At 38.0% G+C, this 22304-nt stretch overlaps 1 protein-coding gene across 3 annotated transcripts in view; it reads right to left on the reverse strand.

Annotated features, from left to right (window-relative positions):
• The window catches only part of CERS3 (ceramide synthase 3), a 173868-nt gene that overhangs the window by 117070 nt on the left and 34494 nt on the right, over nucleotides 1-22304 (reverse strand). For all 3 annotated transcript variants that reach the window (XM_081551357.1, XM_081551358.1, XM_081551359.1), the window contains 2 exons: nucleotides 11829-11946; nucleotides 2087-2205 (listed from right to left, as the gene is read on the reverse strand). In XM_081551357.1, coding sequence (XP_081407483.1) covers nucleotides 2087-2205; nucleotides 11829-11946 — 237 coding nt within the window. The remainder of the gene's footprint in view (nucleotides 1-2086; nucleotides 2206-11828; nucleotides 11947-22304) is intronic.

A 22304-nucleotide genomic window follows, 5' to 3' on the forward strand; every position in this document is an offset into this window, starting at 1 on the left:
TTAAAAACTCTAAGGCACTATAATTTATAAGAAATTACCATACTCCTTTGGAGAAGGCAATGGCACCCCACTCCAGTACTCTTGCCTGGAAAATCCCATGAACGGAGGAGCCTGGCGGGCTGCAGTCCATGGGGTCACTGAGTCGGACACAACTGAGCGACTCCACTTTCACTTTTCACTTTTATGCCCTGGAGAAGGAAATGGCAACCCACTCCGGTACTCTTGCCTGGAGAATCCCAGGGATGGGGGAGCCTGGTGGGCTGCCGTCTATGGGGTCGCACAGAGTCGGACACGACTGACGTGACTTAGCAGCAGCAGCAGCACCATACTCCTTCAATGGAGTATGATTCAGCTCTGAGGTAGAGACTTAGTCCCTGCTTGGGACTTTATTTAAGATAAGAGTAAAAAAAAAACAAAAAACAAAAAAACAAAAAACAAACAAACAAAAAAGATAAGAGTCATTTGCTAGAGAGAATGAATGATAACAGAAAAACATAAAGATGTAAAGTGAAACTAGTTCCACTTTGTAGTGTTTTGCAGTGATCATTAGGAGAGATTAACCTGCGCCAAGCTGACATAGTGGCAACACAATATTAACTCACAAGGGCTAAAACTCAGAGATAAACAGAAAACAAACCAGGTCATATACTTCCAGCTACTGTGGGAAAGGCAATATAAGCCCATGATGAGAAAAAAAAATGTTTGTCTCAAGACACTATGAAGAATTGATCTGTGCCTTTAAATATACTTCACCAGTCTCACAGTTGGATGACTGCATTCAGGAATGTATAGGTAGTTAAAGAAAGTCATTAAAGTTTAGCCTCTCACACTTGATTTCTTTGAGAGTCTTATACCAACTCCCTATCTATTTCACCATCAAAACAAATATATCTGGTGAAAGTCACTAGGCAATCTGAGGACCTTAAGAAATAGGCAAAATGAAGGAATGCCATTGGTGTGTAGAATGTGGAATCAAACACAACCCAACTAACATTTATTGGTCTGGATGTAAAGAAGAAGAACAGAGTAATAGCAATGACCTAGACTCTTGAGAGTCCCTTGGACTGCAAGGAGATCCAACCAGTCCATCCTAAAGGAGATCAGTCCTGGGTGTTCATTGGAAGGACTGATGTTGAGGCTGAAACTCCAATACTTTGGCCACCTCATGTGAAGAATTGACTCACTGGAAAAGATCCTAATGCTGGGAATGATTGGGGGCAGGAGAAGGGGACGACAGAGGAAGAGATGGTTGGATGGCATCACCGACTTGATGGACATGGGTTTGGGTAGACTCTGGGAGTTGGTGATGGACAGGGAGGCCTGGTGTGCTGCAATTTATGGGGTCACGAAGAGTCAGACATGACTGAGTGACTGAACTGAACTGAGACCCTCTTTTTGTCACAGGTGTCAGTTTTTGCCATCAAGGGAATGACCTAAAGTACTATAATACTCTGAAGAAGAGGAAAAAGCAGGATTTTAATAAAACCAAAAATAAGTGTGATACAGTCACACTGCCCTCGGAATGTATTTGAAGTAGCCAGCTCTGCAAAAACTCTATGTGGTGCCCAGTCCATCCAGACCTCCTGCTAAACCAGTGGGGAAACCCAGAGGAACTGGTTGTCCAGTCCACAAGCAGGAGTAGGGTAAGAGTCGAGTGAGACAGAAAGAATCCTCTCCACCAGTACTGAGAAAAGAGGACAGCGTCCTCTCAGACCTTCTCTGCCCTTATAATGCGACAGAATAACTATGATGTGATTGGAAACAGGTGACAGTCTGGTGAGCTAGGGCCAAGGGCTGCCCTAGAAAAGATAAACACCAGTTAAGACATTTTTATGATTTTTCTGGACTTCAAGATAAGCATATAATATCTCCTGTTTAACTGAGACAGGTCATATCTTACCTTGCTTGATAAAGAAGGAAAGTGAAGCACAAGAGTGGGCGAGTGGCTAGTATCAAACACTTGACTGGTTAGTGATAAAGCAGGCTCAAACCCTTCTTCTGCTGCAACCTCAGGATTCTTTCTGAGATGACTGTTCTGCTTCATACAGAATGGTACCATTTCAAAAGCTTTAACTATCCCTCTTACCAAGCTTCCTGGAATTTCTTCATCCTGCAAGGCCTATCTTGACTCTGCCGACTCCTAAACCATCTTTCAACCTGGCGCTCGGTCAAGTTACACTTCTTTGCCAGTCCGTAAATATCAGTCTGAAAGGGGATGAAACAAACGAGTGAGTGCTTGAGAGCAGAGCAGGCTGGCAGGCAAGTGAGAGACAGGGAGACTGCGCTACCAGCGTTTGCGCACTGGAGACAGAGAGATTCTGCATTAAACCCTGAGCCACTGCATTTACTCCTTTTGCTCATGGAATCACACACACCCATCCCCAAACAGAGGGAATGCTAATTCCCAGAAATCTCAGTTGCTAAGAAAGACTAATTCTCCATAAGCTGGTAGCAACCCATACATTCAAGTTCCATACATGGCTCACCTCTTCAGCCAATTTTATTTAGGGCCTCTAAGGTTCCATATAGAGTAGTATAGTTTCAGATGTCAATCAAACCCAATCTCTGTTATTTTTTCCTGTGAGGAAAATGGGACTCCAAGAGTTTTTTTTAACAGCTTGTCCAAGACCTAAAACTAGTAGAAAAGTGAGGATATGAACTTAGGTTCCTGCCCTTTCTGTTATTTCATACAATCTTTCTAATACATCCAAAACTTTCACATTTAATCATATGCACAACCTGTTTTGGAGAAGGAAATGGCAACCCACTCCAGTATTCTTGCCTGGAGATATGGAAAGATGATCCTGTCTGGCTACAGTCCACAGAGTTGCAAAGAGTCGGACATGACTTAGCGACTAAACAACAAGAGCATATTTTAAACCAATCTTAAGTAATTCCATTGGTAAAAAATAAGGATTGCAGATCATAATAATGATGATTGCTTCGCTTCTGGAAGGCAGAAGTTGCAGGTTATGGTTTAAAATTGAAAACAATGTGGATGATAGATTAGCTCAAAGATCACAAATTTGAAGTTCTCCCACGGCCAAACAAGAACCCAAAATGATCGACAGAACCAGGTCTACTTCGTGGTGGTATTTTAAGCTGTGTTCTTTCAACACAGGCATGTTTTGTATGCTAAACCTACAGTACTTTCCACTTCCACAAGGAAATAAGCTCTGTAATTTTTTTTGAGACACCAGTTTTCTTGATCTTTTGTTTTGCAACGCTGAGTACAAGAAATATTTCAGTTTACTCCTAACTTAATGGATGCTCAGTCGCTTCAGTCGTGTCTGACTCTTTGCAACCCTATGGACTGTAGCCCACCAGGCTCTTCTGTCCATGGGATTCTCCAGGCAAGAATACTTGAGTGGTTGCCATTCTCTTCTCCAGGGGATCTTCCTGACCCAGAGATAACTGCAAGCCTATTACTTTATCTGAAGAGAAAGAAAGCAAAACAAAACATAGACAAGACATATTATACTGTTTCCCTGTAAACTGACATCTCTAATACTATTATCTTATAGGCTAAGGTTTCACCTGCTGTTCTTTGTTGTTTTGGTTTGTTTTTGTGTTTTTGATGGCTCTAAATTGGCAGCTATTCATTGGTGCGTATTTCCTGCAGGCACTGTGCTTGGCACCGAAGATCTAAATGAATAAGATCAGTATTTACGGGGCCTCCCCTTCATGCGGTAAAGTCTGTCTGGTAAGGAAGTCAGAAAAGGCAACAAAGAATTCTAATAAATTATGATGAGTGCTGAAACAGGGGAGGGTCAGGGCACCATGGACCTAACTTTATGTAGGCAATTCCTGGAAGTTACACTTAGGCTAAACCCTGAAAAATGTCCCAAGAAGGTGAAGATGAAGAAGGAAAGTGTCCTGGTCACATGTGAAGTTATCTGGGGATGAGAGCACAGGGGAGCTGGGAGCACTCAAGGGACAGAAAGAGGTCTTGCAGGGTAGAAACATACAGAGAGGTGAGGAGGAAAGATGTGGCTAGGGCCACAGCAAGGAGGGCCTTGCCTGGAATTTATCTGTAGGTTACAGAATGTTTGCATTTTGAAGTCTTCCTCTTGCGGTGTGTAAAGTATGAAGCACCAGGAGTGAGCAGAGGTGGAGACAGTGTTTACTTTGCCCTGTTATACCTGACCTCTCTCAGCGAGGTCCCCACAGCAAGGACCTCACACTCCAGATGGGACAAGTTTGGAGGTCTGGATACACTGACCCAGGCAGCACCAAACTCGTCACAGCCCTATTGCAGGAGGAGAGAACACGGCAGGTTTTGAGGCAACAGAATGCAGTAGGAATGGCAGGGAACTAAAAACAGAAGATCGAGTTCTACTTCCTAGCTCTGCAGCCTTGAGCTGTGTGCTCTGACCCGCTGTGGAAAATGGGGCCTTGACAATGAGTGTTTGCTTCCTGTCTCGTGGGAGTGATTTAGGATCTCGGGGCTCTATCTAATCATCTATCATGTGCTACATCAATGCCAGAGATTATGGCTGAACCCAGAAAGGAGACCATAGACTGAAAATCATTTCAGAAAAAATATTCCTCTACTCCTAAAATAACTTGTAAGCATGAATAGATTCCCCCAAACAGAAGATATAATTCCAATCCTATTGCTTGGTCCATAGCAGAACATATTCTGAAATGCAGCAGCATTATATTCTGTACCTTCTGAGACTGAAAGGGCTCTGGGTCCAGCTTGACTGTTTTAAAAGTTTTATTCATTCGATTATTCACAAATGTTTACTGAGCCTCTACTCCCTAGCACCAGTCACTATTCTAGGCACTGGAGATTCAGCAATGAGTTAAGTCCCTGTTCTCACAGCAGAATTTTCCCAGATCCGAGAACAATCCAATTTCATTACCCCATCATTTCTACAGATACCTGATGAATAAATGCTTCTAGAAGACAGTGATCAAACATGATTCGAAACATTTTTTCCTGATTTGAAGGACAGATGAATCTGATTCAAAGTCTTCACAACACTGGCCTCATATATCTACAATATTATTGGGATAGAAGTCCTCTTGCAAACAGAAGTCTTTAGTAGTATTTTGTTATTAATATACAAAACAAACATTTATTGAACACCTACTAGGTACAGAAAGTCGTACAAGATATTATAGAAATACAAACAAGCATACCTAGGAAACAAATGATGTTCCCTTGGGATAATTAGTGTTGGGAAGATATATTTGAGAACGCTCCTGTAGAAGTCTACATGATAGGTACAGCCTAAGAATAGTAAGAGCTGACCTTGACTGTGTGCCAGGCAGTATTCTAAGTACTCAATTCAATCCCTGAATTGAGAGCCCTGTGAGGTAACTGCTATTACCACACTCAGTTCACAGAAGGGGACACTCAGGCAGAGGGTTTAATCTGCTCACCTTCACACACAGTCTGTTCTCACAATTGGTGTTTTTAGCCTGGACACTACAGAGAATGTGTCCGCAGAAGGGAAAGGCTCTTGGGCAGAACCTAGAAGAGAAGCAGTATGGCCTGAAATGGAGCCATGAGGCCCAGCTACTTGATGCAAAAATCAACTCTCTGGGACCATGGAGGAGCCACTCAACCTCTTTGTCTATCACATGTCTCACCCATAAAATAAACTGGACTAGAGAGCTAGAGAGCCTTTTGCTCTAAAAATGTTTGAATCCATGGTGAGACAAGCTAGCAAACTGGAATGCCCCTATGGACCCTTCTCCAACTATGGACCGCAATACCTGCTTTATGTCAGTCTTATGGCACCACCTTTTCTTTAGATTACCTTTCAGAACTACACATTCATTTGTTCTGCAACAGTTCTCATTGTGTTCTTGCAGAGGAAAAGGGCTAGTTAATAAGTTCTGCTGTTCTTTCATTTTACCAACAGCAGGAAAAGTGATCTGTTGGCCAGAGCTACTGGTATGTTATCATGATTCTCTCTCTCAATTTCATCTTGAAATTGTTATTGAGATACAGATAGAGAGAGACATACAGATATATAAACAGTGGACACACAGCTGCACATACACAGTCACAAAGAAGTGTGTGAAACACAGATCAAAACTCTCAATGGAGGTTCACATATATAGCTTTTTGGACCTTATCAATACCATGTTATATCCTCTGGGCTAACCAGCATAGAATTGATACTGTATATCTGAAATGCTTTTGTTTTTTTGGCACAGTCTGTAGCAGATAAAGAAGCATCCTCAACTTGTGTCCTCAGTTGTTTTAATAAAGTCAGATGTGACGTGCCTGTATTACCACTGCAGTGCCCTGTGATTACAGACTTGGAATGCTTTGTTAGAGGTGATACCCACCCATCCCTTGAACCAGCACAATTTTTTTAGTCTTCCCAGCAACTCAGCTATAAATTAAGCAAAAATGCTGTCTGTAGGACATTGGCCAAGTTAATGTGTGGAAGTATTGTGGTGTCATTTTGTTTCCACATCTGAAATCACTATTTAAGTCATCTACTTTGCCTTCTTCTACTATATTCTATCTTCCTAAGTTCTAGTACTTTTATACTATGGCCATCTTACTGGTCAACTTGTCATCTTGATTTGTTATGCAAATACTGCCTTGATTTTGTAATCTATGAGCAATATAAGTTAGATGTCTTAATTATGCCCCTTCATCTTCATAACTTAGTAGAAGAAGCTTTCTAACACTTGGGGTTGATATAGAACATTTCTTTTTCTACCTGATGCAAATGTCCAAATTATAACCACATTAAGCCATATTGTATTGTCAACTGAGCTAGAATAATTACTTATAAACATAGCTCCAGACTCTGAAATACATTTTCAACATTCTGTTCATGCTGATGTTAACGACATCACTTAGGCACAGCAGAAACAGCACTTGACAGGGAGTCCCGGGCCAGGGTTCAGGCTTGGATTCAGCCATTAATTAGCTGCATGACCTAGGACAGGGCCTCTGTTGACCTTAGTTTCCTCATCTCAATTGTAAAGAAGAAAGATGACCTAATCTCTAAATCTCTTTCAGCTTTTCTTCACTTTTGTCAGGTGACTAATTTCTCTTCATAGCTGAGAAACTTGATAAAAGCCAAATTTTCTACATATTTTTAAATTATTCTCAGATAATAATTATTAATTATTCTCAGATAGAAACAAAGAAGGATAATAAGGATACTCTGAGAGAGTCCTAACTTTTCATAAACACAACTAAATAATTTCCCCTCTGAAAAATGTAAAATGATGTATTATTATCACCAGGGGTAACAGCAGTATTTAGATGATTGACTTCAGTCTTTCAGAGCAGGTAGAAATAAAGAACACACAGAGATGGCTTGTCAGACTGTCCTTACTTTAGGAAAAAAGGCACATACAGAAGCTGATGGCAGACAAGTTAGAGACAGTGCCGGCTAGCCATGAATAATTCTGAACATGATGTCTGGTGCTACATGGTCAGATTTCAGGATGTTTATTTGTGCAGGGAGCCCACCAGACCAGTGACGGAAAGTGTCACAGAAGAAGCAATTGAATTCAGCAGATAAGTTCAGGACCTTAAAAATCTATCTATCCTATGACCACAATACAGTAAGATTAGACCTTAATTACAGGAAAAAAACTATTAAAAATTCCAACATACAGAGGCTAACCAACACGCTTCTGAATAACCAACAAATCACAAAAGAAATCAAAAAAGAAATCAAAATATGCATAGAAATGAATGAAAATGAAAACACAACAACCCAAAACCTATGGGACACTGTAAAAGCAATGCTAAGGGGAAGGTTCATAGCAATACAGGCGTACCTCAAGAACCAAGAAAAAAATCAAATAAATAACCTAACTCTACACCTAAAGCAACTAGAGAAGGAAGAAATGAAGAACCCCAGGGTTAGTAGAAGGAAAGAAATCTTAAAAATTAGGGCAGAAATAAATGCTAAAGAAACAAAAGAGACCATAGCAAAAATCAACAAAACTAAAAGCTGGTTTTTCGAGAAGATAAACAAAATTGACAAACCATTAGCCAGACTCATCAAGAAACAAAAGGAGACAAATCAGCTCAACAAAATTAGAAATTAAAATGGAGAGATCACAACAGACAACACAGAAATACAAAGGATCATAAGAGACTACTACCAACAGCTATATGCCAATAAAATGGACAACTTGGAAGAAATGGACAAATTCTTAGAAAAGTATAACTTTCCAAAACTGAACCAGGAAGAAATAGAAGATCTTAACAGACCCATCACAAGCACAGAAATCAAAACTGTAATCAGAAATCTTCCAGCAAACAAAAGGCCAGGACCAGACGGCTTCACAGCTGAATTCTACCAAAAATTTAGAGAAGAGCTAACACCTATCCTACTCAAACTCTTCCAGAAAATTGCAGAAGATGGTAAACTTCCAAACTCATTCTATGAGGCCACCATCACCCTAATTCCAAAACCAGACAAAGATGCCACAAAAAAAGAAAACTGCAGGCCAATATCACTGATGAACATAGATGCAAAAATCCTTAATAAAATTCTAGCAAACAGAATCCAACATCATATTAAAAAGATCATACATCATGACCAAGTGGGCTTTATCCCAGGAATGCAAGGTTTCTTTAACATCTGCAAATCAATCAATGTAATACACCACATTAACAAATTGAAAGATAAAAACCATATGATTATCTCAATAGATGCAGAAAAAGCCTTTGACAAAATTCAACATCCATTTATGATAAAAACCCTCCAGAAAGCAGGAATAGAAGGAACATACCTCAACATAATAAAAGCTATATATGACAACCCACAGCAAACATTATCCTCAATGGTGAAAAATTGAAAGCATTTCCCCTAAAGTCAGGAACAAGGCAAGGATGCCCACTTTCACCACTACTATTCAACATAGTCTTGGAAGTTTTGGCCACAGCAATCAGAGGGGAAAAAGAAATAAAAGGAATACAGATAGGAAAAGAAGAAGTAAAACTCTCACTGTTTGCAGACGACATGATCCTCTACATAGAAAACCCTAAAGATTCTACCAGAAAATTACTAGAGCTAATCAATGAATATAGTAAAGTTGCAGGATATAAAATTAACACACAGAAATCCCTTGCATTCCTATACACCAATAATGAGAAAACAGAAAGAGAAATTAAGTAAACAATACCACTCACCATTGCAACAAAAAGAATAAAATACTTAGGAATATATCTACCGAAAGAAACAAAAGACTTATATATAGAAAACTATAAAACACTCATGAAAGAAATCAAAGAGGACACAAACAGATGGAGAAATATACCGTGTTCATGGATTGGAAGAATTAATATAGTGAAAATCAGTATACTACCCAAAGCAATCTATAGATTCAATGCAATCCCTATCAAGCTACCAATGGTATTTTTCACAGAACTAGAACAAATCATTTCACAATTTGTATGGAAATATAAGAAACTTCGAATAGCCAAAGCAATCTTGAGAAAGAAGAATGGAACTGGAGGAATCAACCTGCCTGACTTCAGGCTCTCCTACAAAGCCACAGTCACCAAGACAGTATGGTACTGGCACAAAGATAGAAATATAGATCAATGGAACAAAATAGAAAGCCCAGAGATAAATCCACGCACCTACGGACACCTTATCTTTGACAAAGGAGGCAAGAATATACAATGGAGAAAAGACAATCTCTTTAACAAGTGGTGCTGGGAAAACTGGTCAACCACTTGTAAAAGAATGAAACTAGAACACTTTCTAACATCATACACAAAAATAAACTCAAAATGGATTAAAGAACTAAATGTAAGACCAGAAACTATAAAACTCCTAGAGGAAAACATAGGCAAAACACTCTCCGACATAAATCACAGCAGGATCCTCCACGACCCACCTCCCAGAATATTGGAAATAAAAGCAAAAATAAACAAATGGGACCTAATTAAAATTAAAAGCTTTTGCACAACAAAGGAAACTATAAGCAAGGTGAAAAGACAGCCTTCAGAATGGGAGAAAATAATAGCAAACGAAGCAACAGACAAATAATTAATCTCAAAAATATACAAGCAACTCCTGCAGCTGAATTCCAGAAAAATAAACGACCCAATCAAAAAATGGGCCAAAGAACTAAACAGACATTTCTCCAAGGAAGACATACAGATGGCTAACAAACACATGAAAAGATGCTCAACATCACTCATTATTAGAGAAATGCAAATCAAAACCACAATGAGGTACCATTTCACACCAGTCAGAATGGCTGCTATCCAAAAGTCTACAAGTAATAAATGCTGGAGAGGGTGTGGAGAGGGGGGAACCCTCTTATACTGTTGGTGGGAATGCAAACTAGTACAGCCACTATGGAGAACAGTGTGGAGATTCCTTAAAAAACTGGGAATAGAACTGCCATATGACCCAGCAATCCCACTGCTGGGCATACACACCGAGGAAACCAGAATTGAAAGAGACGCGTGTACCCCAGTGTTCATCACAGCACTGTTTACAATAGCCAGGACATGGAAACAACCTAGATGTCCATCAGCAGATGAATGGATAAGGAAGCTGTGGTACATATACACAATGGAATATTACTCAGCCATTAAAAAGAATACATTTGAATCAGTTCTATTGAGATGGATGAAACTGGAGCCCATTATACAGAGTGAAGTAAGCCAGAAAGAAAAACACCAATACAGTATACTAATGCATATATATGGAATTTGAAAGATGGTAACGACAATCCTATATGTGAGACAGAATAAGAGACACAGATGCATAGAACAGTCTTATGGACTCTGAGGGAGAAGGTGAGGGTGGGACGTTCTGGGAGAATAGCATTGAAACATGTATATTATCATATGTGAAACAGAACACCATTCCAGGTTCAATGCATGAGACAAATGCTCAGGGCTGGGGCAATGGGATGGCCTGGAGGGATGGGATGGGGAGGGAGGTGGGAGAGGGGTTCAGGATGGGGAACACATATAAACCCATGGCTGATTCATGTCAATGTATGGCAAAAACCACTACAATATTGTAAAGTAATTAGCCCCCAACTAAAATAAATAAATTTATTAAAAAAAAATCTATCTATCCTAAAACCACGTTAGCACATATTTTTTACTTTTAAAATTATTGGTGAGAGATGTCTGTATTTGTCGGAGAGGGTGTGCCACTTTTGGAGAAGTTTTTATTTCATCTCATTTAAATGTGGGGTATAATGAAACTATACTTGCCTAGACACTACTATTTTTACATAACCTTTAGGTTAAAGTCTTTTTCTGTGGTGTCAATATGCAGTGCACTGTAACATTTCATCAAGTACATCTTGTGCTGAGAAGAGAATTGTGATTCTCCTAATGATTCCATATCTGGGGAGTGGGCAGGAGCACAGAATATTTCTGAGTATTTTGAAGCTTGGATAAAATAAACGGTTCTCCTCAGGAAAGCCACCCCAACAGACACTTTTGTAATGCGTGCCATGTGTATTGACAGCGTCACAGTTATCAAAAGTGTCAGATACGGGCTACTCTGCCTTAATAATGATACATTTTCATTGGTATACTTTGTATATATTCTACCATTGAAAATTAAATTTTGATCTTTATACCCAAATTGTCAGTGTTCAACACTAGTTAAATATTTGTTACTTTATATCATTATAAATATATTTTATATATTATATATTATTATTTTGTCACTTTATATTGTGCTCAGAATGCTTTGTAACTTATCAACAGAGGAAAAAATCCAAATGAAACAAATTATATGTTGCTCAACTGAAACTAACTTTTTGCATAGGTGAGGTAAGCAACAGATGATGGAAATATTAAGAAAGGAGATTTTAAAATCCCAAAACAAAGAATTTGTACTTACTTGAGATGGTTTCTTTGTGGAATGTTTGAAAAAATTCTCTAAAACAGTATTTGGTGTAATCTTCTTTTGAACTTCTTCTTTAATGCCAAATGTTTTTGCTAGAGGTGAAGCAATAAACCTATGAAGATAAAAACAAAAGAAAGAGTCAGACATGGCTGAGAAACTAACACTTGATTTTCAAGTTCAAAATCTGAGAATGAATCCACAATGTCACCAGAAAAGTCAAGCTGTAACTTTAGATTCCAAATGAAAGATCAGTCATTAGACTACCTAAAGCCAGTATCTACCTTACAGAAAGTCAAAGAGCAAAATCTGAGATCTTTATACAAGCAATAACTTAAAATACAAAATACACTTGACTAAAAACATGGGGGCTAGGGGTGCTACCAGTGCAGTTGAAAGTCCTCCTCATATAGCTTATAGTCAGCCCCTAGGTAAGCGGTTCCTCCTTATTCAAGGTTTCACATCCATGGGTTCAAACAACCGTAGATTTAGCACTATAGTATTTACTACTGTAAAAAATCTGCTTACAAGTGGACCCTGCAGTTCAAACTTTTGTTGTTCAAGGGTCAACTGTACTTGCATAGTTCTAAAATCTATTTTATGTAAACTCAAATATATCTATATACAAGATCCAGGAACCAGGATAAACCATCTATTTAGTTTCATTTTTAAGACTACTAGAGATTAAGATAAATGTTTTGTTATTATTTTCTTTGGTGATATTATCTCAAAAGAAATTATTATGTCCCCTATTTGAAGTTCTAACTAATGAAAAATGGCATGACTCTTAGGTAAATATTTAGCAATGGGATTGATAGGTTGTATGGCAAGTATACACTTAACTTTATAAGAACTTAGTGAATGTTTTCCAAAGTGTCTATACTATTTTACATTTCCATCAATAATGTGCCAGAGTTCCAGTTATTCCATATCTCTGCCAATAGTTGGTATTGCCAGTCTTTTTAATTTTAGCAATTCTACTGGGGGTGTAGTGGCTTTTATTCATTTTATATTCTAATTTCTATTATTTCTTAACTTCTGCTTGTTGTAAATTCAGCATGCTTTTTTCCCTTGTTCCTTACAGTAGAAGATCAGATTACTGACTTGAGATCTTTATTCTTTTTAAATATATGTGGTTATAGCTATAAATGTCCTAGTAAGCACTGCTTTTGCTGAATCTCATAAGTTTTGTTGTGGTGCTTTTTCATTCATCTTATAGTATTTTCTAACTTACCTTGTGATTTCTCCTCTGACCCATAGGTTACTTAGAAGTGTACTGTTTAATTTCCATATATTTGCTAATTTCTCAATTTCCTTCTGTTATGGGCTTCTAATTTTATTCAGTAGTGGTCAGAAAACCTACTTTGTATGATTTCAGTCCTCTCGCTTTTATGGAGACTAGTTTTAAGGCCTAAGACGTGCTCTATTCTGGAGAATGTTCCCCATACACATGAGAAGAATGTGCATTCTGCTGTAATTGGTGGTGTGCTCTATAGACATGTGTTAGGTCTAGCTCATTTATAATACTGATCAAGTCTATCTCCTTGTTGACTTTCTGCCTAGTTGTTCTGTCCATTATTGAAAATGAGGTATTGAAGTTTACAACTATTATTGTTGAATTGTCTATTTTTCCTTTCAATTCTGTTTGCTTCATGTTTTGGGGACTACATTGCTAGGTACACATATGTTTGTAATTGTTATAGCATCTTGATATGTTTACTCTTTTACAGTATAAAATATCCTTTGTTTCCAGCAACAATTTAAAGGCTGTGAAACTATCTGGTATTAGTACAGCCAAGGACAGAAGAGCCTGGAGGGCTGCAGTCCATGGAGTCGCAGAGAGACAGACATGACTTAGTGACTAAACAACAACAGCAAAGTATAGCCACCCCAGCTCTCTTCTGGTCATTGCTAGCATGATACATATTTTCTCATTCTTGCACTTTCAACCTATTTGTCTTTGAACTTAAAGTGTGTTTCTTATAGAAATTATATAGTTGGATCATACATTAATATTTCTATCCAGTCCTCCTATCTATGTCTTTTAGTTGGACTATTTAATTCATTTACATCTAATGTAAATTACACTTAATTACTGGTAAGACAGGATTTATGTCTGCCACTTTGCTATTTATTTTCTATACAGTTTATGCTTTTTTGTTTCTCTATCCTTCCATTACTATCTTCTCTGTGTTAAACAGATATTTTCTGGTGTATTCTTTCAATTCTCTTTTTTTATTATTTTTAAAAATAATCTTCTTAGTGGTTAATCTAGGGATTACCTAGGGATTAAAATTAACATCTTAATTTATAACCTTATAATTCAGATTAATAGTAAAATAATTTAAGCACTGTACAAGACTCCATTACCTCCCCTCTCTGTGCTTTTACTGTCATATAAATTATGTATTTATAAATTGTGTTCTCATCAACAGACATTTATGATTATTATTTTATGCAGCTGTCTTTCAAATCAGATAGGAGCAAAACATGTTACAAACAAAAAAAAAAATGCATTTACGCTTTCCCTTTATTCCTTGTGTGGGTCCTTTACTGGCGCTCTTTGTTTCTCCATGTGGATTCAAGTCACTGTCTGCATCCTCCAACTTCAGTCGGCAGGACACCCTTTAGTATTTCTCCTTGGGTAGGTCTGCTTAGCAACAAATGCTTCCAGTTTTTGCTTATCTGGAAATGTCTTAGTTTCTCTCATTTTGAACGATAATTTTGGTTGGTTGACAGTTTTTTCTTTCTTGTTATTTGTCCTCCTACTGCCTTTGGCTTCCATGGTTGCTGATGAGAAATCAACTCAGTCTTATCAAGGATCACTGTTTTGTGATAATATGCTTCTCTCTCATTGCTTTCAAGATTCTATCTTTCAACAGTTTGCTTGTGATGTATCTAGATATGAATCTCTTTATTTAAGCTTATCCTTCTTGGAGTGTGGTTAGCTTCCCAAATTACAGATTAATGTTTGTCATCAGATTTGGGGAAATTTTTAGCCACTTATTTCTTCGAATATTTTCTGTCCTGCTCATTTCCTCCTCTTCTTCTGGAATTCCCATTATACATACGTTGTTATGTTTGATCAGGGCCCACAGGTCTCTGAGGTTCTTCATTTTTCTATATTCTTCTTTCTTTTCTGTTCCTTAGACTGCTGACTCTTTCTTCTACCTGCCCAAAAATGCTGTTAAGGCCCTTCAGTGAATTTTTAATATGAGTTATTGTACTTATCAAGTCCCAAATTTCTATTTGATTTCTTTTTATAACCTATAATTTCATCTCTTTACTGATATTCTTAATTTAGTGAGACATTTCTTTCCTTAGTTTTTAAGCATGGTTTTCTCTACTTCTTTGAACATTTTTAAAATAGTTGACTTAAAGTCTTGGCTAATAAGTTTAAAATCCAGGCTTTGTAAGGGACACACTCTATTGACTGCTGGGTTTTTTTCCTGTGTATGAGCTATACTTTCTTATTTTTTTGCATGTCATAATTTTTGCTTAAAAGTAGACATACTTACTAATATAATGTGGCAACTCTGGAAATCAGAATATCCCCCTCTTCAGAGTTTGTTGTTGTTCTTGCTATTTGTTGTTGTCCATTTGTTGTTTACTTTTTTTTAACCGATCTGTAAAGTCTATATTTTTTGTTATGTGTGGGCACTAAAGTCTTTATTAGGTTAGCTTAGTGGTCTACTAACGATTAGACAGAGATGTCCTTAAATGCCTGGAACCAGTAAATCTTCCAGTGTTTGCTAAGGGGCTCGTGTACACTTCATGGCACACCTTCAACACTCAACCAGGCGGTGGACAACTTTGCCTTAGCTTCACTTCCTGTTTGCACAAAGCCTTAAGGTCATCCAGAGGTGAGAGCTTTGGACTCACCTCTTGATCATACTTTTCTTGATCACGTGGGTGGCCCTGCGCATGCCCAAAGCTCTAAAAATTCAAGTGGCCTTCTAATGTCCGAGAGTATGTCAGAGCTTTTCAAAATCCCCTATGGACATATTTCCCAGCTTATCTTTTAAAAAGGAAAGGTTTTTGTTTAGTTTATTGTTTGACTCACTTGTTATCTACTACCCTCAGTTCAGTTCAGTTCAGTCGCTCAGTTGTGTCCAACTATTTGCCACCCCATGGACTGCAGCACACCTGGCTTCCCTGTCCATCACCAAGTCCCAGAGCTTGCTCAAACTCATGTCCATAAAGTCGGTGATGTCATCCAATCATCTCATCCTCTGTTGTCCCCTTCTTCTCCTGCCTTCAATCTTTCCCCGTATCAGGGTCTTTTCCAATGAGTCAGCTTCACATCAGGTGGCCAAAGTATTGGAGCTTCAGCTTCAGTATCAGTCCTTCCAATGAATATTCAGGACTGATTTCTTTTAGGTTGGATCTCCTTGCAGTCCAAGGGACTCTCAAGAGTCTTCTCCAGAACCACAGTTCAAAAGCATCAATTTTTTGGTGCTCTGCTTTCTTTATAGTCCAACTCTCACACCCACACATGACTACCAGAAAAACCATAGCTTTGACTAGACAGACCTTTGTTGGCAAAGTAATGTCTCGCTGTCTAGGTTGGTCACAGCTTGGAGCCCAAGAAAATAAAGTCTCTCACTGTTTCCACTGTTTCCCCATGTATTTGCCATGAAGTAATGGGACCGGATGCCATGATCTTAGTTTTTTCAATGTTGAGTTTAAAGCCAACTTTCTCACTCTCCTCTTTTACTTTCATTAAGAGGCTCTTTAGTTCTTCTTCACTTTCTGCCATAAGGGTGGTGTCATCTGTGTATCTGAGGTTATTGATATTTCTCCTGGCAATCTTAATTACAGCCTGGGCTTCATCCAGCCCAGCGTTTCTCATGATGTACTCTGCATATAAGTTAAATAAGCAGGGTGACAATATACAGCCTTGTCGTATTCCTTTCCCAATTTGGAACCAGTCTGTTGCTCCATGTCCGGTTCGAACTGTTGCTTGTTGACCTACATACAGACTTCTCAGGAGGCAGGTAAGGTGGTCTGGTATTCCCATCCCTTGAAGAATTTTCCACAGTTTGTTGTGATACACACAGTCAAAGACTTTGGTGTAATCAATAAAGCAGAAGTAGATGTTTTTCTGGAATTCTCTTGCTTTTTGATGATCCAATGGATATTGGCAATTTGATCTCTGGTTCCTCTGTCTTTTCTAAATGCAACTTGAACATCTGGAAGTTCATGGTTCACGTACTGTTGAAGACTGACTTGGGGAATTTTGAGCATTACTTTCTAGCATGTGAGATGAGTACAGTTGTGCGGTAGTTGGAACATTCTTTGGCATTGCCTTTCTTTGGGATTGGAATGAAAACGACCTTTTCCAGTCCTGTGGCCACTGCTGAGTTTTCCAAATTTGCTGGCATATTGAGTGCAACACTTTCACAGCATCATCTTTTAGAATGTGAAATAGCTCAACTGGAATTCCATCACCTCCACTAGCTTTGTTCATAGCAATGTTTCCTAAGGCCCACTTAACTTTGAACTCCAGGATATCTGGCTCTAGGTGAGTGATCACACTATTGTGGTATCTGGGTCATGAAGATCTTTTTTGTACAGTTCTGTGTATTCTTGCCACCTCTTCTTAATATTTTCTGCTTCTGTTAGGTCCATACCATTTCTGTCCTTTGTTGTGCCCATCTTTGTATGAAATGTTCCCTTCGTATCTCTAATTTTCTTGAAGAGATCTCTAGTTTTTCCCATTCTATTGTTTTAATCTATTTATTTGCACTGATCTCTGAGGAAGGCTCTCCTATCTCTCTTTGCTATTCTTTGGAACTCAGCATTCAAATGGGTATATCTTTTCTTTCCACTACCCTCAGGCAGTTCCAAAGTTAATTAATTGTCTCTAATTGTTTCAGTCAAGCACCCCTTCTCTCCCCAAGGGAAAAGGGAAATAAGACAGTTTATGAGTAGTGCCCTTTCAAGGAACCACCAGACAGGTCAGAGAATGACAATTCTCTGGGAATGATGGTTTGAAGGAGCTCCAACTCTGTTCTGCTTCCTTCAGTGGTTATCAGGCTGCTGGTTTCCATTGAAATTGTGGGCTGTTGGTTTTTCAAGGCTATCAGAGAGGAGGAAAGGTAAGGATAGAAACAGGGCAAGTTAAAATGCCACAAAGTTTGCTTCTCTTTCCAACAGTCAGCTGTTTTGCTTAAATAACACTCTCTGGATTGCTGCAAGACTTTGGTTAATTCTGAAAAGTTGATTTGACAATTTTTGCTAGTTTCCTGATTTTATGAAGGAGAAAATTTTCAGGGGTCCTTACTCTGAAATTTTTGTTAACTTCGAGTGCATAGTGGTTTTAATTTGTATTTGGGTAATGACTAATGATATTGAACATCTTATATGTGTTTACTTGCTATTAGTATCTCCTTTGGTGAGATTGCTGCTCTAACTTCTGTCCATTTAAAAAAAAATTCAAGCTTTTTGTTTGTTATTGAGTTATGAGTTCTTTACACATTCTAAGTCCCTCACAAAATATATACAATATATCTTGTATAGATTTTCTCCTAATCTGATTTACTGCTCCATTTTATTGATATCTTTTAAAAATAACTATTAATGCATTTTTACATATCATATAATTCACCATATCAAGTATACTATTCAGTGATTTTTTTAGTAAATTTACCAAGTTGTACAATTATTACCATGAATCAGCTTTAGAACATTTTCATAATTCCAATATAATACCTCATATATATTTACTTTAATCCCTACTCCCTGTTAATCCTATCACAGGCAATCACTACTCTACTTTCTGTCTTTATAACTGCCTTTTCTGGATATTTAATGTAATAGAATCATATACTATGTGGTTGCTTGTGCCTGGCTTCTTTCATTGAGTAATGTTTTTGAGATCCATCAATGTATCTGGATGCATTTGAAGTTCATTCATTTCTATTGCCAAATAATCTATTGTATAGATAGATATTTGCATTAACAACGCCTTCTGAAGAACACTTTAGCTATTTACCAGGAGAAATAAAAGCATATACCTACACAAATTCTTCTATTCAAATGTTCATAGAAGCTTTATTCATAATAGGCCAAAGCTGTAAACAATCCAAATTTCCCCATACTATTTAAAGGATAATAAATTTCAGTATAGCAATATGTTGAAAGACTACTCAGCAATGACAAAGAATCACTGATAAATATAATGACGTGAAAAAGAGAACCTCAAAAGCATTATGCTAAGTGAAAGAAATCAGACACAAAAGACTATAATCTATATGATTCCATCTATAGGAAATCCTAGAAAAAGGAAAATTATACTGACAAAGCATTTTAGTGATTGCAAGGATGCAGCAGGTAGGAAGAGAATTAATTACACAGGGTACAGGGATGTTTTCGGCCAATTGAAATCTTGTATATTATATTGTGGTAATAGTTACATGACTGTAAACATTTGTCAAAATGCATCAAATTTTGGATGAACTTTCTTATATGTAAATCATACCTCAGTAAAGCTGATTAAAAATCACATGTCCCTATTTTTTCCTTAGTTCTAACAAAGACTCCATTGTCTGCTAGGTCAGGCTATTCTAGTACTCAGAAGTTTCTGTATGTAATTAAATGCTGGAAATTTTAGTTATGAATGATCATTTAGCCCTTAACTTCATTTTTATAACCATGGAATTAAATAAAAATTTTCCTAGGGACTTCTCTGGCAGTCCAATGGTTAAGACTCTGAGTTCCCAATGCAGGGGGCATAGGTTTGGTCCCTGATCGGGGAACTAAGATCCCACATGCTGCATGGTATGGCCAAAAATTTTAAAAAATAAATTTTACTAAAATACTCTGATAAAATCTATTAGTTGGCCTTAGCGTTAGCTGCACAGTCTTGCCCAACACTTTGCGACCCAATAGACCATAGCCAGCCAGGCTTCTTTGTCCATGGGATTCTCCAGGCAAGCATGCTGGAGTGGGTTGCCATTCTCTTCTCTAAGGGATCTTCCCGACCCAGGGACCGAACCTGGGTCTCCCACATTGCAGGCAGATTCTTTACCATCAGAGCCACCAAGGAAGCCAGGATAAAATGTGTATAAGCCAGTCTAAGTTCCAGATGGCCTAAGTTCTCCTGGAAATGGCCTATACATTTCAAAGGCAAATAAAGTATAGCATTTCCCTCTAGAGGGTCATGTGAGAGATAATCATACACAATGGATAAAAATACGTATCTATAACATACTTGCTGATATGAAGAAAACATCTACAGTGGAAGTATTAATTTAAAGAAGGAAGAGAAATAATAGTCCTGTTTGTTAACATGTCCAGGCTTCAAGAACAGAAATAACATTTTCAATAGAACAGAGGAAGTATATAAGTACAGTTTGCTACTTTAGCATTATATTCCTTTTCAAAAGAATCTAGACAATCAATTCACCTTCTACTTATGTATTCACTTTTACTTATGTAAGTACACATAAATATGAACAGGTACTTAATTAAAAACTTATTTTAAAAAAGGACAGAATAAAGAAGCACAATAAATATTTGATAAACTGAACTTAAAAAAGGAAGGAAATGACAGGTCTTAGCTCTATAAGGACCTTAGACATGAACTTGCCTGAACTTTCATTTTATTGATATGGAATAGAAGGGAAAAATCTAAGAGGAAGAAAAGAGAATGTCAACTTCTACTCCCCTGTAAAATGGTTCAAAGTTAGGTTAATTACCAGGGCATGAGTCACAGGTTTGCTAGTATTGCAGAACTGAGCCCTCAGATGGTCTCATTCAGACACCCTTTCACTTAGCACTACAACAGCTACGTGTGAGCCAAAAGCCGAGCAATCCCAGAGCACTACTCCACACATACTTTCTTTTCAATATTCTTTTATGGAATAAAACAGAGGGCAAGCCTAGGCATTTATTAAGCATGTGAAGTTTAAATACTTCTAGACAGAAACAATAGCCTACTGCCATTAAGATTGACTACCAGTTCCTAAGAATTGAAAGGCTCTATGATCAAAGTTTAATCAGAGGGTTTTATATGAAAGAACAAAGATATGAAGGAAAGTCTCAGATAACATTTAAGTCCAATGGATATATTTTGAGACTCTCAACTGAAGACAGTAACAATCCTTTTTCAATTCCTGTAAACTGCTACACCTACCCTTCATTAAAGAACCCTTAATGTCCTCATGTTGCTCAGTGGAAATGGCAGAGGTAAGAAATCTATTCATTGTGTCATTAAAAGTAAAAGAAAAGGGCTTCCCTGGTGGCTCAGTGGTAAAGAATCTGCCTACCACTGCAGGAAACACGGGTTCAATCCCTGATCCTGGAAGATCGCGTATGTCGCGCAACAACTAAGACGGTTTACCATGACTACTGAACCTGTGCTCTAGAGCCCACAAGTCACAACTACTGAGCCCAAGTGCTGCAACTGCTGAAGCCTGAGTACCCTGGAGTCAAGAGAAGCCGCCGCAATGAGAAACGGGTGCACTACAGCTAGAGAAGAGCCCCTGCTTGCTGCAGCCAGAGAAAAGCCCTCAAAGCAATGAAGACCCAGCACAGACAAAATAAACAAAATTATAAAAGTAAAAGAAAAGAAGCTTACCTTCTGATTTTACCACCCTTACCCTTGCCTTGGACTCTTCCAGGGCCATAATCTACTCTGAGATAATGTACTTATTCCACAAGTGCTTAAATTTGAGTAGCTTAGGTCCCCTCTAAATCATACTTAAGACACAAAGAAGAATGTATAGAAGAATCTGGATGTACTAGTTAGTAATTGCTATTCTAGACCCCTCCCCCCAAAAAATCAAAACATAAGGCACAAATTAAAACTTGTAAGGAAAGGAAATTCTAAATACAAAGCAAATGTCAGTAACTTTCAAATGATCTACTTGTTTGTTCTTCATCTGTCTGTCTCTCTACTCCTTTCTGGGAAGGGCCTTTTCTCCTTTTGAATGGCTCCTGGCTAGGATAAAAATGAGCCAGACAAATCACAACTCCGGGTCACTTCCTAGAATGAGGAGGTATAACACAAACATAATGCAGGACAAAAGAAAGAAGCTTTCTTGTGACATCACAGGATATGCTGAAACATGGTGTCAAGTTTACACAAAGTTTTGATAGGAAAGTTCACATTTGCTATCATCCCCTTAAGCCATATCTGCTATATTCCCAAAGGATATTAATTTACTCTCTTTTGCCATCAGGAGTATTTCACGGTGAAAGCCCTGGAAGTTCTGGTTCAGGGGAAAATAAAAACTCAGCAACCCTGAACCTGGTGTCATAGCATGTGGGCTCCAGTCTCAGGTCTACTCTTTACCTACTAACCATGTGACCTTGGCCAGCTCACTTACCTCTCATTTTCTTGACTGAGATCATACCACTTATGATTCTGTATATCTCTTAAACTCTAAGCTTCTATTCAAATGCAAGGTATAAGTAATATCTTGTAATCTAACTGGTTTACTCTAATGCAAATTACATAGAAGCCCT

This window comes from Giraffa tippelskirchi, chromosome 12 (genome assembly GCF_054371585.1).
Source record: "Giraffa tippelskirchi isolate mGirTip1 chromosome 12, T2T-mGirTip1v1.2.pri, whole genome shotgun sequence".
In the NCBI taxonomy this organism is placed as follows: Eukaryota; Metazoa; Chordata; class Mammalia; order Artiodactyla; family Giraffidae; genus Giraffa; species Giraffa tippelskirchi.